This window comes from Pygoscelis adeliae, unplaced genomic scaffold (genome assembly GCF_000699105.1).
Source record: "Pygoscelis adeliae isolate BGI_AS28 unplaced genomic scaffold, ASM69910v1 Scaffold34, whole genome shotgun sequence".
Lineage (NCBI taxonomy): Eukaryota > Metazoa > Chordata > Aves > Sphenisciformes > Spheniscidae > Pygoscelis > Pygoscelis adeliae.
Window position 1 is genome coordinate 2,524,753 of NW_008824658.1, and position 12,307 is coordinate 2,537,059.

The window sequence follows — 12,307 nt, forward strand, 5'->3', positions numbered from 1 at the left end:
AGGGGCTGGAGGAGCTGCTCTGCCGCCATTTCGCAGCTCTCTGGCAGGCCCTGTGTGGATCGCCACACAGCCAGGCTTTCGGGAAAGCGCACGCAGGCCCGGCTCTACGCAGGGGAAATGCGGTGCCTGGGCTGCCGGGGGCCCCGTGCAGGCACACTGTGCTGTCCCAAACCACCGAGCAGGACCCCGGCAGCGGTCCCCTGCGGCTGAAAGGCACAGCCCGGCCTGTCAGCCTCCAGTCCTCACTGCACACAGTTCAACAGGGAAGGGAGATGAACCACATCACAAGAGAACACAGCCTGTAACAGCTCCCCACCAAGGCAAGGGCCCGAGCGGAAGAACATTATTTTTAGGATGGGAAATACCAAATTACTTCTCTATGTAGTTATCATGCCGACACGGCCTGGAATTGAAGCAGTGTCGGGTCTTCCCTAGCAAACTATGCAACAGCACAATTTTTGTTTTGATGTGCAAAAAAGGAAAAAAAAAACAAACAAAAACCACTGAACACCACTACCTTCCTTCTCGAGATAGAGAATTCCTTTTCACATTGCTTGCAGTGTGTTGCTTCATCATCCTTCAGCCAGGTATGACCCTAGAAAATCGGAATGAAAACGTCACTGTAGATACAAATAAATTCATAAAATAAAATTCAAAGGCAGTTTACCAACCTTGTTGGTATTTTTCAAAAGCCACCTTTTAAAGTCAGATAACCATGGTGAAATTTGAAGGTGTTAAATGAAATGCATATGCTTAGTCAAAATATCCATGAGATGTCGAGTACCTTTAGCGCTTTATTTACTTCTTTAATATCTTCCATCTTCAACTTTGATCTGGGGGGGGGAAAAAAACCAATAAAATTCCCTCTGCATGACTTCACATTTAGTCGTGTTCAGTTTTACCTGCCATTCCACCGTCCAGCCACTGAATCTAAACTCTAATTCTTCAGTCAGCCCCCCGTTACAACTCTGAACTGCCCAGGAAGCTTTGTCACCTTGGGGTTTGCCCCCTTTTCAAGCATATTCAGAAGAACGTGGGAGAAGCACAGTTCCACTGTAAGAACTAAGCGTTTACGGTATTGTTTCCGGTCTCAGCCAGCTTACTCGTGCAAGGATCTTCCCCCACTTTTATTTCATGGCTGTTTAGTTTCCCATGCGTAGTAATGGCCTCCTAAAATTCTCACGTTTATTGATTTTTATAACTGGATGCGTTTTAAAATTATTTGTTTCAGTTTGGTACTCCATCCTCCAGGTTACGTCACTTACAGGAGTTCAGTTCCTAGAACTTACTGGCTGAGATGAAGTCCCATTTCTTGAAGAGCTTGCTCCTGCTCCTCACAGACTTTCTCTAACTGCTGCTTCTCATCTTGCAGTTTTCTCAGTTCCTATAAAGTTAAGCACAAAATCAAGTTTTTTGTGTGCTAGGTTTGACCTATAACCTAGGTCAGTCTATCCAAACTACCCAAGCAGTTCACAACAATAAGCTCCTTTACAAAGCTACCTATTTCAAAGGCTTGATTTTTAGAATTACGTGAGTGAACTACCCATGGATTCTTGTAGAGCACAAAATCTGAAATCATTTAACCATATTTACCAGAAAGACAGGAAGATTTTCAGGCTTTAAACATCCTTGAACATAGCTAGAATGCAGCAGTCCCATGCCCACGCATGAGCCAATAGACAGATACTGGTGTACAATTGTGCCTTCAAAATCTAAACTGCTCGATACACAGGAGCAAATTCTCTTTAGATTAATAAGAATGTGTGTGTGTAAAAGATCAATCACATTCAGTCGTTCTGAATGCTTGAAAACGGGTTCTTATTTTATTACATACAGTTGAAAGCCTTCACACAGTCACTGAAAGCTCTGAACTTGCCATTTCCTCCCTGAGCAGGGGTATCTCGCCGTGGGACAAGCTGATGAGCTTTTTGTCCCCAGCTATCCCACCTCAGCTTCAGCTGCTGACTGCTGAGTGGCTCAGGCACTCGCGCAGCTAAGGCAGGGCGGCTAGAAGCCTCCTCAGCCACCTCCAGCTAAGCTGTTTTCATTGCCTGAGCCCTACATGGGGGAAGTGCCATCCTTCTCTTGGCACTTCATGTGCAGACTTGCATTATGTCAGCCAAGCTTTTGAAACCACTCAGAGGAGGAGAGTGGTACGGAAGAATTTACTCCACTACCGATGCAAACGTTGCACTGGGTCTCAAGTCAGCTTTAATCCTGAACACTGGGCATGTTTGCACTGCGCATACCTTTTTCAGTCCTTCCATTTGCTGCAATTCTGTTTTAAGCAGAGTGGTAGCATCCTTCTCTTGGTGTAGTTCTCTTTGCAAAGTTTGTCTCTGTTCCTTTTCAGATTTTAACTCCTTTTCCAGAGTTGAGCTATTTAAAAATAAGTCATTCTAAGAAACCCTAAAGCAGAAAAATGTCCTATAGCACTTAAGGACAGCAACAGTATGAGAAGAAGAAACCTTGTCCAAAAGAGGGCAAAAACTAGAGTGGTGTTCTGGGAAAGGAAAGAACAGGGATGTTACGGCAGCAGACATCAAAAACTATATTAGCATTTTCAGGTCACAGAAACCAAGCAGCAATAAATGGCTAGAAGAAAAAAGAAAAAAACCCCAAACAACCCAAAACCAAAACACCAAACCCAATCCCCACAAGTACATATTTGACTACCTGTGTTTAAACAGCCATGTTTAAAAGTGACAATCTACTCTGAAGTCTGAACAGTGAAAGAAGCATTTTCTATAGGTATTAGAAATCTTCAGAGGATTAACATTCCCTAAGAACACCAGGACGCTCCTCAACCCCCAAACCCCTCCAAAAACCCCAATCCATTTAGGTGACAGTCACTTACATGCTCAGCCTACAAGCATGACCGTATCTATCTCCCGATTTAGTAAAACAATTGAAAGCTCCATTGCTAGTCAGAACGGCCAGATTTCTACTGGCACTCCGTGCTCTAAACTGGATGTCCTGGAAAAAGCGTTTCGAAACCCTCATGCTAACTGTGCACGAGACAGAAGCACTGTGCTTTCCTAGATCTTGCATACTTCTGTCAACACTTGCTGAACCCAATATAATTCAAACCTACCCCTCTTTAGACCTTAACACAGAAGGAGCAGAAAGCACTTAAAGAAATGGCAGAAGGGAAGGAAAAAAACCTGATCAGATTAAATACCATTTGCTATCCAGTTGGGACATCTGTTGCCGACAAGTGTCAAGCCTGCCAGCAAGCTCTTGCTTCATCTTGTTGCATCGTTCTTCCGCAGCCTGCCTTGCCTTTTCTGCATGCTGCAATCTACAAAGTAAGGAACATGTATGTTTGTTGTCAATTCATATATTCCTTACCTACACCCTCTCATTTTGTTCTTTTAGATTTACCATACAGAACTTTACAAAAGCTTGAATTGAAAATGCTAGTGGAGAGGGAAAAAAAAAAAAAAAAAATTGACTTTTGAAAGCAACTGTTTCTGGGAAAAAAACCAAACCCAAACCCCAAAAGCGAGAGTCACGCCTGTTCTTAAACTAAAGTCAACATGTTTTTAAACAGCCTGCCTATGGAAAGAGCTATGGTTTTCGAATGGGCATGTTTGCCTGGGAAAAGAGAACAGGCAAGGGCAGAGGGTGATAAGGAAGAGAAAGGAAAAAGAACATCATGCTGGCACGTGTGCCCAAATGTCTCTAGGAGGTGTATGGAAGGTCATCCTATAAAGGTTTCAGCTGGAAACTTTCTACTGATTTCAAGCGCTGACTTTTTGAGCTTGTAATTATTACCTCTCTTCCATTTGTTTCATAGAAGACATCATCTCATTTGTTTTTCCTTCAAAAGAGGATATTGCTTCTGTTTTCTGCTGTAATGAACACTCTGCATTCTGTAGGAATAAGTGAATAGATATTCCAGGTAATATATTTTAGTTTTCTAAAGCACAAAGCGTTAGTGTTTAATGAAAGTCTGCCGCTAGATAAAGAATGTTTAGCTTGTTACAGGCAATGCCTGGCTCTAACTGGAATGTCCAAACAAAATGCTGATAATGCCAGAGCAGACACTCCTCAAGTTGTTTTGTTAAGAGCTCAGAAACAAACTTAACTGTACTAAGTTTTGGCCTATGAGATCAGCTACAAGCCAAAAATCTTCTCTTTAGAAATGAGCTTGAAGAAATAAATTATCAGATTAAACTGACAGAATAAGAATATCAATTATGATTTGAACGTAACAACTGCACTCAGTGGGCGTGGAACCAGAAAGCCAAGAGAACTACAAAATAAATAACTGCTTTTGAAAGCAAAGGCATAGCTCAGCACTGGGGTTTCACTGGCCATTGCCTTGCAAGTTTCTGTGCATCTGTGAAGGAGGCAAAGGCCTGGATAAAGCCTGAACAGGCACCAGGAAACAATCCATACAAATTGAGAGAAATCCCCTCTGGATTTCTGGCACTGGGTACGGGAGGGGAAGTCTAGTTAAACTCGTATTTCATTAATGGAGACAAGCTCTGTATATTTTGTGTGAACACTACTACTCTATCACTTCCTTGTAGAAATGCCTATCAGTATATTTTTTGTCCAATTAAAAAAAACACAAGACAAAATGCCACAATCCACCCAAACAACAACAACACAACAAAACACAAAAACATCCCCAACCCCCTGCAATAGATATGACACAAAGGATGGAGAAAGTAAAAACTGCCAGGGTAGGGAAGAGACTGAGGAAGGAAGACAGGCCCAGAAAGCAAAATGTTTTTCATTTTACTTCTCTAACCATCTTACCTCTGGAGAGCCAGGTCTTATGCTAAAGGGGGTGTAACAAAATACCTAAACCAACCCAACAACTTTTTGGTAGCTCCAGAGGCCAGCCTGACCACAGAGTTCCTCCCTCCCCAAATCCGGTGTTGCCTTTCCACCGGCTATAGCACTCAGCTGACCGTTTGGGTACAGACTACAGGAGATAGACAAAAACAACTGATAGTTTTCTATTGGTTTAGAGAGGCTCATTGTTGTTTTTTTACAGTAAACGGTGTTAAATGTGGTGCAGGTGAGAGGCAAGACAACACAGATGGGAAGGAGAAGCAAGACAGTTCTTGGCTGCAGTAAGTCATTTTTTCAAAAGACTAATCATCCAGTAGTTAGAACAAAGGACCCTTGCAAACACCCTCTCCCCTGTGAGAGCTCTCCATTTGTCTCAGCATTTGCCGGATGATCCTGTGGCACACTACGCAGCATACTCAAGGAAACCCCCTTTCTTTCCAGACATACTCAATATAATACCAATAATGAAGCACAATAAAAAAATTCAACGGTTTTAAAATAGATAGTCTTAAGAAAATTGTTGCATCTAAGTATTACTTCAGACGTATATAAGTGCATATGCATCCCCAGTGCACAATTAATGTATAAAGACCACTCATACAGCTGTTCTGTCTGTTCTCCTCTGTGTACATACCTGAGATTTGTGAAACATCTGCAAGTTAATAGCCTTCACTTCTTCTAACTGTTGGCGAAGTGCAACTAAAGTGTCTTGTTTTTCGTGAGTATCTTTTTCCAGAAGTTTCATGGCAATTTCCATTTCTGTTTTCATTCCAATTTGTAGCTCCAACTCTTTCTCTAGTTCCTTACAAAGAGATTTCCTAGTTACTGCTATGTAGTCATATGTCAGGGATAAGCAATTCCAAAACCCATATAACCCCATACACAAACTATGTATTACTCCGAGATAATACTGAACTATGATTTTACAGAAGAGTTAGGTCTCAAATAATACATTAAGTTAGTAAGACCAAAATACTATTTCAGCTCTCCAGATCAGGGCAAGGGTGCAGATCGGCTGGCATGAAGTGTAGAGCTCAGCGTGCAACTTAGCAGCCTGTCAAATGAAGCATTTCTCCTGGCAGCTGTTGACTTAGAGCCGTAGGCTTCAGCAAGCCTGGGCAGCCTCTTCACCGGTCACTAATTAGCAGTTCACTGTGCAAGTGTGCATATACCGTATTTTCCTCCATAAAGACAGTTGCCTCTCATTGTGTTTTGATCTTAGTCTCTGCTATAATAATGCTGGTAGGTTCTTAAACAGGGGAAGACCTTTTATTTTCAGCATTCCAAAAGCCCTGATTTCCAGTTCTTTACAGACACTGTTAACAATCAGTGTCCAGCATCTTGCTTGCAATTCATTTATGAATGCTGAATAGCTGCAAAAAGTGCACAGCATACATCTTATATCTGTAATGCTACCTTAAAGTATGCAGAATCCTGTATCTTTCATTTCATTTTCTATAGTTAAGTTTTCTTACCAGCCTAATTTTTTTTTCTTCTTTCAACTGCTTCCAAACATCACTGTACATTTCATCAAGACCCTGGCGTGACTGCTTGTAAGTATCCAATTCTACTTTTGTATCCTCTTTTGTTACCTGCAAGAAACATCAGCAAAAAAGCCACATAAGATCACAAAGCTACGTATTTAAAGTATGCCTTAAGTTGTTGTGCATAACACAGCATTTCTATATGCTATTTCAAGTAAAATCCTACTGTTTTACAATTAATAAGCTGGCAAATGTTAATAAGCTGAAATTTCAAAGAATAGAGCAAAAATAAAAAGAAACCATTCTAATACTTTTCATGCTTTCTCCCTTCTGCAAGTGTATGTTTAAGTGTGTAGTGAAGAACAGCAAAATCTAACACCTGTGCATACTATACACAGCAACAGTGATCTACACAGTAGCATGCTAAACTGTGCTTAGCATTCCCGTTCAAAGTGCTTTTGAGAGCGCTAACTACAGTCCATCAAGAGAGATCACTTATTTTAAGGATCCTCATAATCTTTAAATAGGTGTCCCACCTCTACGCTTTTTTCACTCCGTTCACGAATTAATTCATTTTGTTGTTTTAACTGCTGCTGCTCTTCCTGAAGTGATCCAATTCGGTCAGTTGCTGCTGCAAGCTGTTTACAAAGAGAACATATCTATATTTAATCACTGCACAAGCGTGCAACATCTGGAGGATTTCTAAAGTTAGTAGCTCAGCCTTTGTAGCAGGTGCGCTGCTCACTTCCCCTTTCGTCCCTTTCATTCTCCCCAGAAGCTGCCCAACCCTTTTGCAGCCGTACTTGCTGTACAGCCTAAATTAATAAGCCCACCAACACTTGTTCACTTGACTTCTGCTTCACGCCCTCATCAATTATTTTTAAATATTAACTGTGCAAAGACATGCATCCTAGCATAGAAGGCTACAATCCAACACACATCTGTGATCTGTGGTATCCATTCTGGTATGAACTAGAAGTCATATAGCAAGTCAGGGTTGACATTCACTGGCAGAACCTTATGGCATTTTCAAGTGGAGATACCCCAAAAAGTATTGGAAATTGGCCTACACAGATACACTCTGAACTATATATATAGTTTTTATATATATATAAAAAAATAAAAGAAACCCACCACCACAAAACCCAAAACATCCACTATCATGCATGCTGCTGGATTCTATTTCAGTTCCCAGCTAGGAAAGATTTCCTAATTGAAATGTGATTCTTTTCCTTCTCTTTTATACATACACACGTGTATGTGCAGAAGGAAGAGGGACAAGTCATGTTTGTTACAGTGGTATGATTACTTTTGGGTGGAGACACCACTGCAAGACAAAAAACTTGATTAAGGAAACCCATCTAACAAATAGGTGCCCAAAAGCATGTTAACAGCTAACATAATGTAGAAGCTTTCCACAGAGCTTTCCCCATGAGCCAACTCATGACAGTTCTACCACTCCCCCACATTTCACTAGTATCAGCTCAAATATGTTAGGTCCTAAGGTATGTTCTTAGGAAGTTTTGCCTGTGATGGAAAAGAGCTATGAGAAACATTTAACAGGCCAGACACAAACCTCTTCCTGGAGTTTTGAATTGGTCTTTTCTAAACAGTCTATTTTGTTCTGAAGATCTGCAACTGTGCAACTGCAGCAAGGAAAAAGAGATGCGTAAAACCAGTACAAGTAGTGCCAATGTTCAATATTTATTCCTATCCTCAACCATACTTTTACCATTTTGTATTTGTTAACAACGAAATAATTTGGTGAGCTGGCAAAAATCCAGAGGAAGGACAATCGTCTGTCTTAAGCTCTGAGAGGACCATGCGTTTGCCTACAGTTGGCAGCCTACTGTATTAGTTGGCAGCCCTGTTCTGGCTTAGCTTTTGCAGTCTTAACACCTCTCTGATGTTCAAGAGGGTAAGTGAGGCTGGCTCCTCCCACTGAGCAACCTATGAGGGAAGAACAGAGACTGTTCCTCTAAAGAATGAATTTCCAGATGCACTTGTAATAGTTTTCTCTTGAAAAAGTATCTCCAAAATCTTCTGTTAATCACTAGTAAGTCCCAAAAAAGTCAACTATTATTACACAGACTTGTTTTCTGCATTGCATATGCCACCAGAAGAGTAAGGTTACAAAATGAAACTAAGATTTTGGGAAAGAATCAGAAAAGGCATTTCAATATCAGACAAAAATCTACAAGACTGACAGCAGAGACATTCAAAGCCATACTGGAAAAGCTAAACAGGACAAGTGTCTGTACATTAGAATAGATGAAAATCCCACCTTAGATGTCGGTTAAGTTCCTCCACATAATGCTTCTGGTCAAGGACAGCTGTAATCCCTCCATCTCTAGTTGTAAAAGTGAGAATTTATTGATTGAGAAGAAACTCCTTCATTCTAAAGTGTTAGTTTGTACTAGAGTTTTCAGCATAGACTTGCAAACTGAGTTGAAACCTTTTCTCCTTTTCTTATAAAAATACTTGTGCCCGAGCTAGACTGGAAGCACTAGGGAGATGAAGCAGCTGTTCAGCTGCTTCTCCTCAGCAGCTGAACAGTAAAGTGCTCTGAAGTGCTGGAAGCACACAAACTATGAAGTCCCTCCATTCACTTCAGGTCTTCTAGATACAGCGATGCTAACAGTTGCAGTCTCTACTTCACCTAACATTTCCCCTAAAAGTACTTTTTTTCCTCCATAACCGATCTCTCCCACAAAGACAGCTACTTAATTGAGAGCGTTTCTGAAACGGTGCTTAAAAACAAAGCAGTGATGTAGTAGTGGGTGACCTCGCAGATCATGTCTCCTAAAACCCAATAAAAACACATCCTGAAGTTTTGGGTGCTTTTAATTTGGTTCCAGCTCAAGACACAAACTCGCCATGCTGTATTGTTAAAACTACCATGGGCTCAACCTTTGAAAGTTAGCACTTCTGTTTAGCTAACAAAATCTATTTTGGATTCTTTTTTTTGGATGATTAGAAGAGTTTAAGATCTCTAGCACTCACGTGCTCCCACAGACTGACAGGTTTGTTCTACAAAAAAGGTAACAATTTAGAATCACTAATTCACCATACGTACTGTTTGCCATCACTGTCCTGCGTTTCCTTAAGGTACAAGGAAAAATCAATCACTCCAACCTGAAAAATATATTTAAGACGTTAACACACCTTCACAGTGCAATTCTGCATAGCAGCAGGCATTACTTTATATTTGGAAAAAGGTAAATATCTGAAGTTGAAGTTTAGAAAGACAGATAATACCTATATTCTTCCCAGCTGAAGCAAACGTACCAGCTAGTGTTTGTTGTAAAAGCATCACAATAACCACATTCAGTGTGCTCAGTTTCTAGCGGTTATTTGTTTTGACAGCATTTCCATAAACTGCTACTTAAAGAGATGGATACTTATATACTTTGTTTTGATTCAACGTGGGAAACATGACAAGCTTCCACACTGGACATTCCTGCCCCCCCCCCCCCAAAAAAAACCAACCCAGAAAAAGAAAAAAGAACTTAAATCATGCTTTCTAAAAACAAACACAGTATCTTATAGAAATATGACATTTAAGCAATTCTTTGGGTTCTTATAAAGACATTAATAGTTAGCCATGTTCATAATTTGTAGAACAGGCAGGATAATTTCAACATTATTTTCTGCAACATTATCTTTTAAAGAACAAAAAAGTTAATAATAATAAAATTATAGCAACATATATTTTTAATTTACAGCTTAGAAATAGAGTTAGACTTCTGCAATGCTATTGACCCATTTTGTCAAAGTTTACCTAATTCAAAAGTAAACCAGATTGGCTGAAAGAGGACATGGCCTCAAATTACAAGACACTCACAGTAAGTTAAGCACAGATTCATGCCAGGCATTTATTTGTTTGGACCTCAAATACCTCAAAACATTCCTTATACTCCTGGGCTGTTTCATTAAAGCAGCAGAGGTATGTGACATCACCCCGCCCACACACACCAAAGCCAAAAGGAAACCACCATTCCCCCTCAAAACAAAAGCTCCCATAAGACCCTAGCAGATTGATCTTGACAATGTATCTCTTGTCATTAGCTCAGTTCGTCCAATTTTTGATTTATCATAAGACATTCAAATGCCCGCTTATGAAAACAATGGCAAACCCTGGCTGCATACCACATTTAAGAATTCTGGACTCATCTCAGTAAAGTATTTGTGGATGTGCATAAATGGTCTGTGGATGTTCTACTGGAATCTTCTACAGACTGATTTTATTTAAGCTTTAATCTTCACCTGGGAGTCCAAGTCTTCTCCTTTCAAGCAAAGGTTTGCATCAATAACGTTCAGCCCAACTAGCAGACCCACAATGACTGCTCCTTCCTCCTCCATCATCAACGCATCGGGTTCATAAAATTCACTGGAAGAAATATTATAAGGCATCACTGCACATCATAACAATTATAATGGTGCTTCCATCACTGAAATAATATAAATAGTAACGTAGTCCTTATAAAGCGCCCTCTTTGCTAATTTATTGCAAAAGGTGGAAGACACAGAGCTCTCACAGAAAATACTCTACTTGTTCCTTTGCAGGTTCACTGCAAAAACAATGAAAGACTTGCTCCTCTGCAGGTTGCAAGAAAAAGCTTAAACTGGTCAATTAATGACCTCTTACTACAGCAATGCAAGGTTTCAGTGATTCAATGAATACAATCTACATATGTCTGTACTGTTACCTTAATAGATGCTTATGGTCCAAGAGTACTTTGAGATAATCTGCCAGTTTCTTTTGCATGAGTGCTAGATAAAGCCAAGCCCTTCCTCTTCCTACAGCAGTCCTAAAATGAAAAGTTGCATGTTTTGGTAAAAACAAAATGGTTTATTAACGAGACTTATACAATTCAAAATTCTCCCTTTACAAACTGTTCCCTCCAGAACACAGAAGCATTTGAGTAAATCCCATTGCTTCAGTGAACAGAAAGTATATTGTCAAATCTTCCTAACTTGGAAAGACATACATATTTTCAACTACCACCATAACCCAACTATTGATGCATCCTAGCATTAAAACCAGTCTCTTTTAATCATCCTGAACTACCCAAATGAAATACTCCTAGCACATGCACAAAATTAGACAAAGCCATAAAAGTGAAGAAGAAAAAAATAACTGCAGAGTCTTCACAGATATTTTCTACCAAGCTTATAGAAATTTCCAAATGCTGTTTGTTAATCTGACAGCACTGTTTGAATCAGAAGCACAGAGTATTTTGAGATGTCCTCCTTATCTCTTGGAGAAGTCAATGCCTCCCGCGTACACTATTTTTCTCTTTGGGAACAAGATCTCATTAAGGAAGGCGACAGACTACAGGAGGGAGTCTTTTTCCCAGCAGTATAAGTGAAATGCACCATCCCCAACAATCAACTTACTTCAACTCTGGCAGATTTTTAACACTAGTTGCTATATCTGATGCTTCAGGACAAAGTTTTTCCACTAGCTCCAAAGGACCAAAAAAAGATTTGTTCTGTCCAATAAAAGTCTTCTTCACTAAAGGGAGTATACAGAGAAGTTTGTGAGGAAAAGTGACAGGCTCCCAACTCCAGAATCACAAATTTTAGTCTATGTTTTACTTTGTCTTACCAGCTCCTAATATGTCAATGAAAAGGGGGCATTAAAAATACCTTGACAGTTTAGAAGGCACAAAATACAGGGCGTATCAGAAGGTAACCGCATAGATATATCTGTAATACTGATTAGCATCACACGGTGTACGTGATTAATATTAGCGTCCTACAGAAGTCAAACCGGAGACACAGCGAGGCACGACACAGGCTCGTTTTATCTGCCTCTCCTCAGCGAGGCAGCCGGACCGGCCGCGGGGGAGCGGGCGCCCACCTTTCAGCCCGTGCTTGAGGCAGTGCTCCAGCACCACGAAGAACTGCTGCAAGGGCGGGAAGTCGGAGTCCAGGGTCCGGCCCAGGCTCAGGGCCGCCTGGATCAGGATTTTGATACTGAGCTTCATCATGTTCATGAGGTTGGCGCG

The 12,307-nt window shown here is 40.6% G+C and overlaps 1 protein-coding gene across 1 annotated transcript in view; it reads right to left on the minus strand.

Annotated features, from left to right (window-relative positions):
* The window catches only part of RUFY1 (RUN and FYVE domain containing 1), a 17,153-nt gene that overhangs the window by 1,149 nt on the left and 3,697 nt on the right, over positions 1-12,307 (minus strand). The window contains exons 2-17 of the mRNA XM_009322759.1: positions 12,160-12,307; positions 11,694-11,811; positions 11,003-11,104; positions 10,560-10,683; positions 9,370-9,428; positions 8,578-8,643; positions 7,870-7,939; positions 6,830-6,931; positions 6,285-6,401; positions 5,444-5,611; positions 3,778-3,875; positions 3,182-3,301; positions 2,250-2,379; positions 1,290-1,384; positions 785-833; positions 518-595 (exon numbers count right to left, since the gene is read on the minus strand). Of these exons, the coding sequence (XP_009321034.1) occupies positions 518-595; positions 785-833; positions 1,290-1,384; positions 2,250-2,379; positions 3,182-3,301; positions 3,778-3,875; positions 5,444-5,611; positions 6,285-6,401; positions 6,830-6,931; positions 7,870-7,939; positions 8,578-8,643; positions 9,370-9,428; positions 10,560-10,683; positions 11,003-11,104; positions 11,694-11,811; positions 12,160-12,307 (1,644 nt within the window). The remainder of the gene's footprint in view (positions 1-517; positions 596-784; positions 834-1,289; positions 1,385-2,249; positions 2,380-3,181; positions 3,302-3,777; positions 3,876-5,443; positions 5,612-6,284; positions 6,402-6,829; positions 6,932-7,869; positions 7,940-8,577; positions 8,644-9,369; positions 9,429-10,559; positions 10,684-11,002; positions 11,105-11,693; positions 11,812-12,159) is intronic.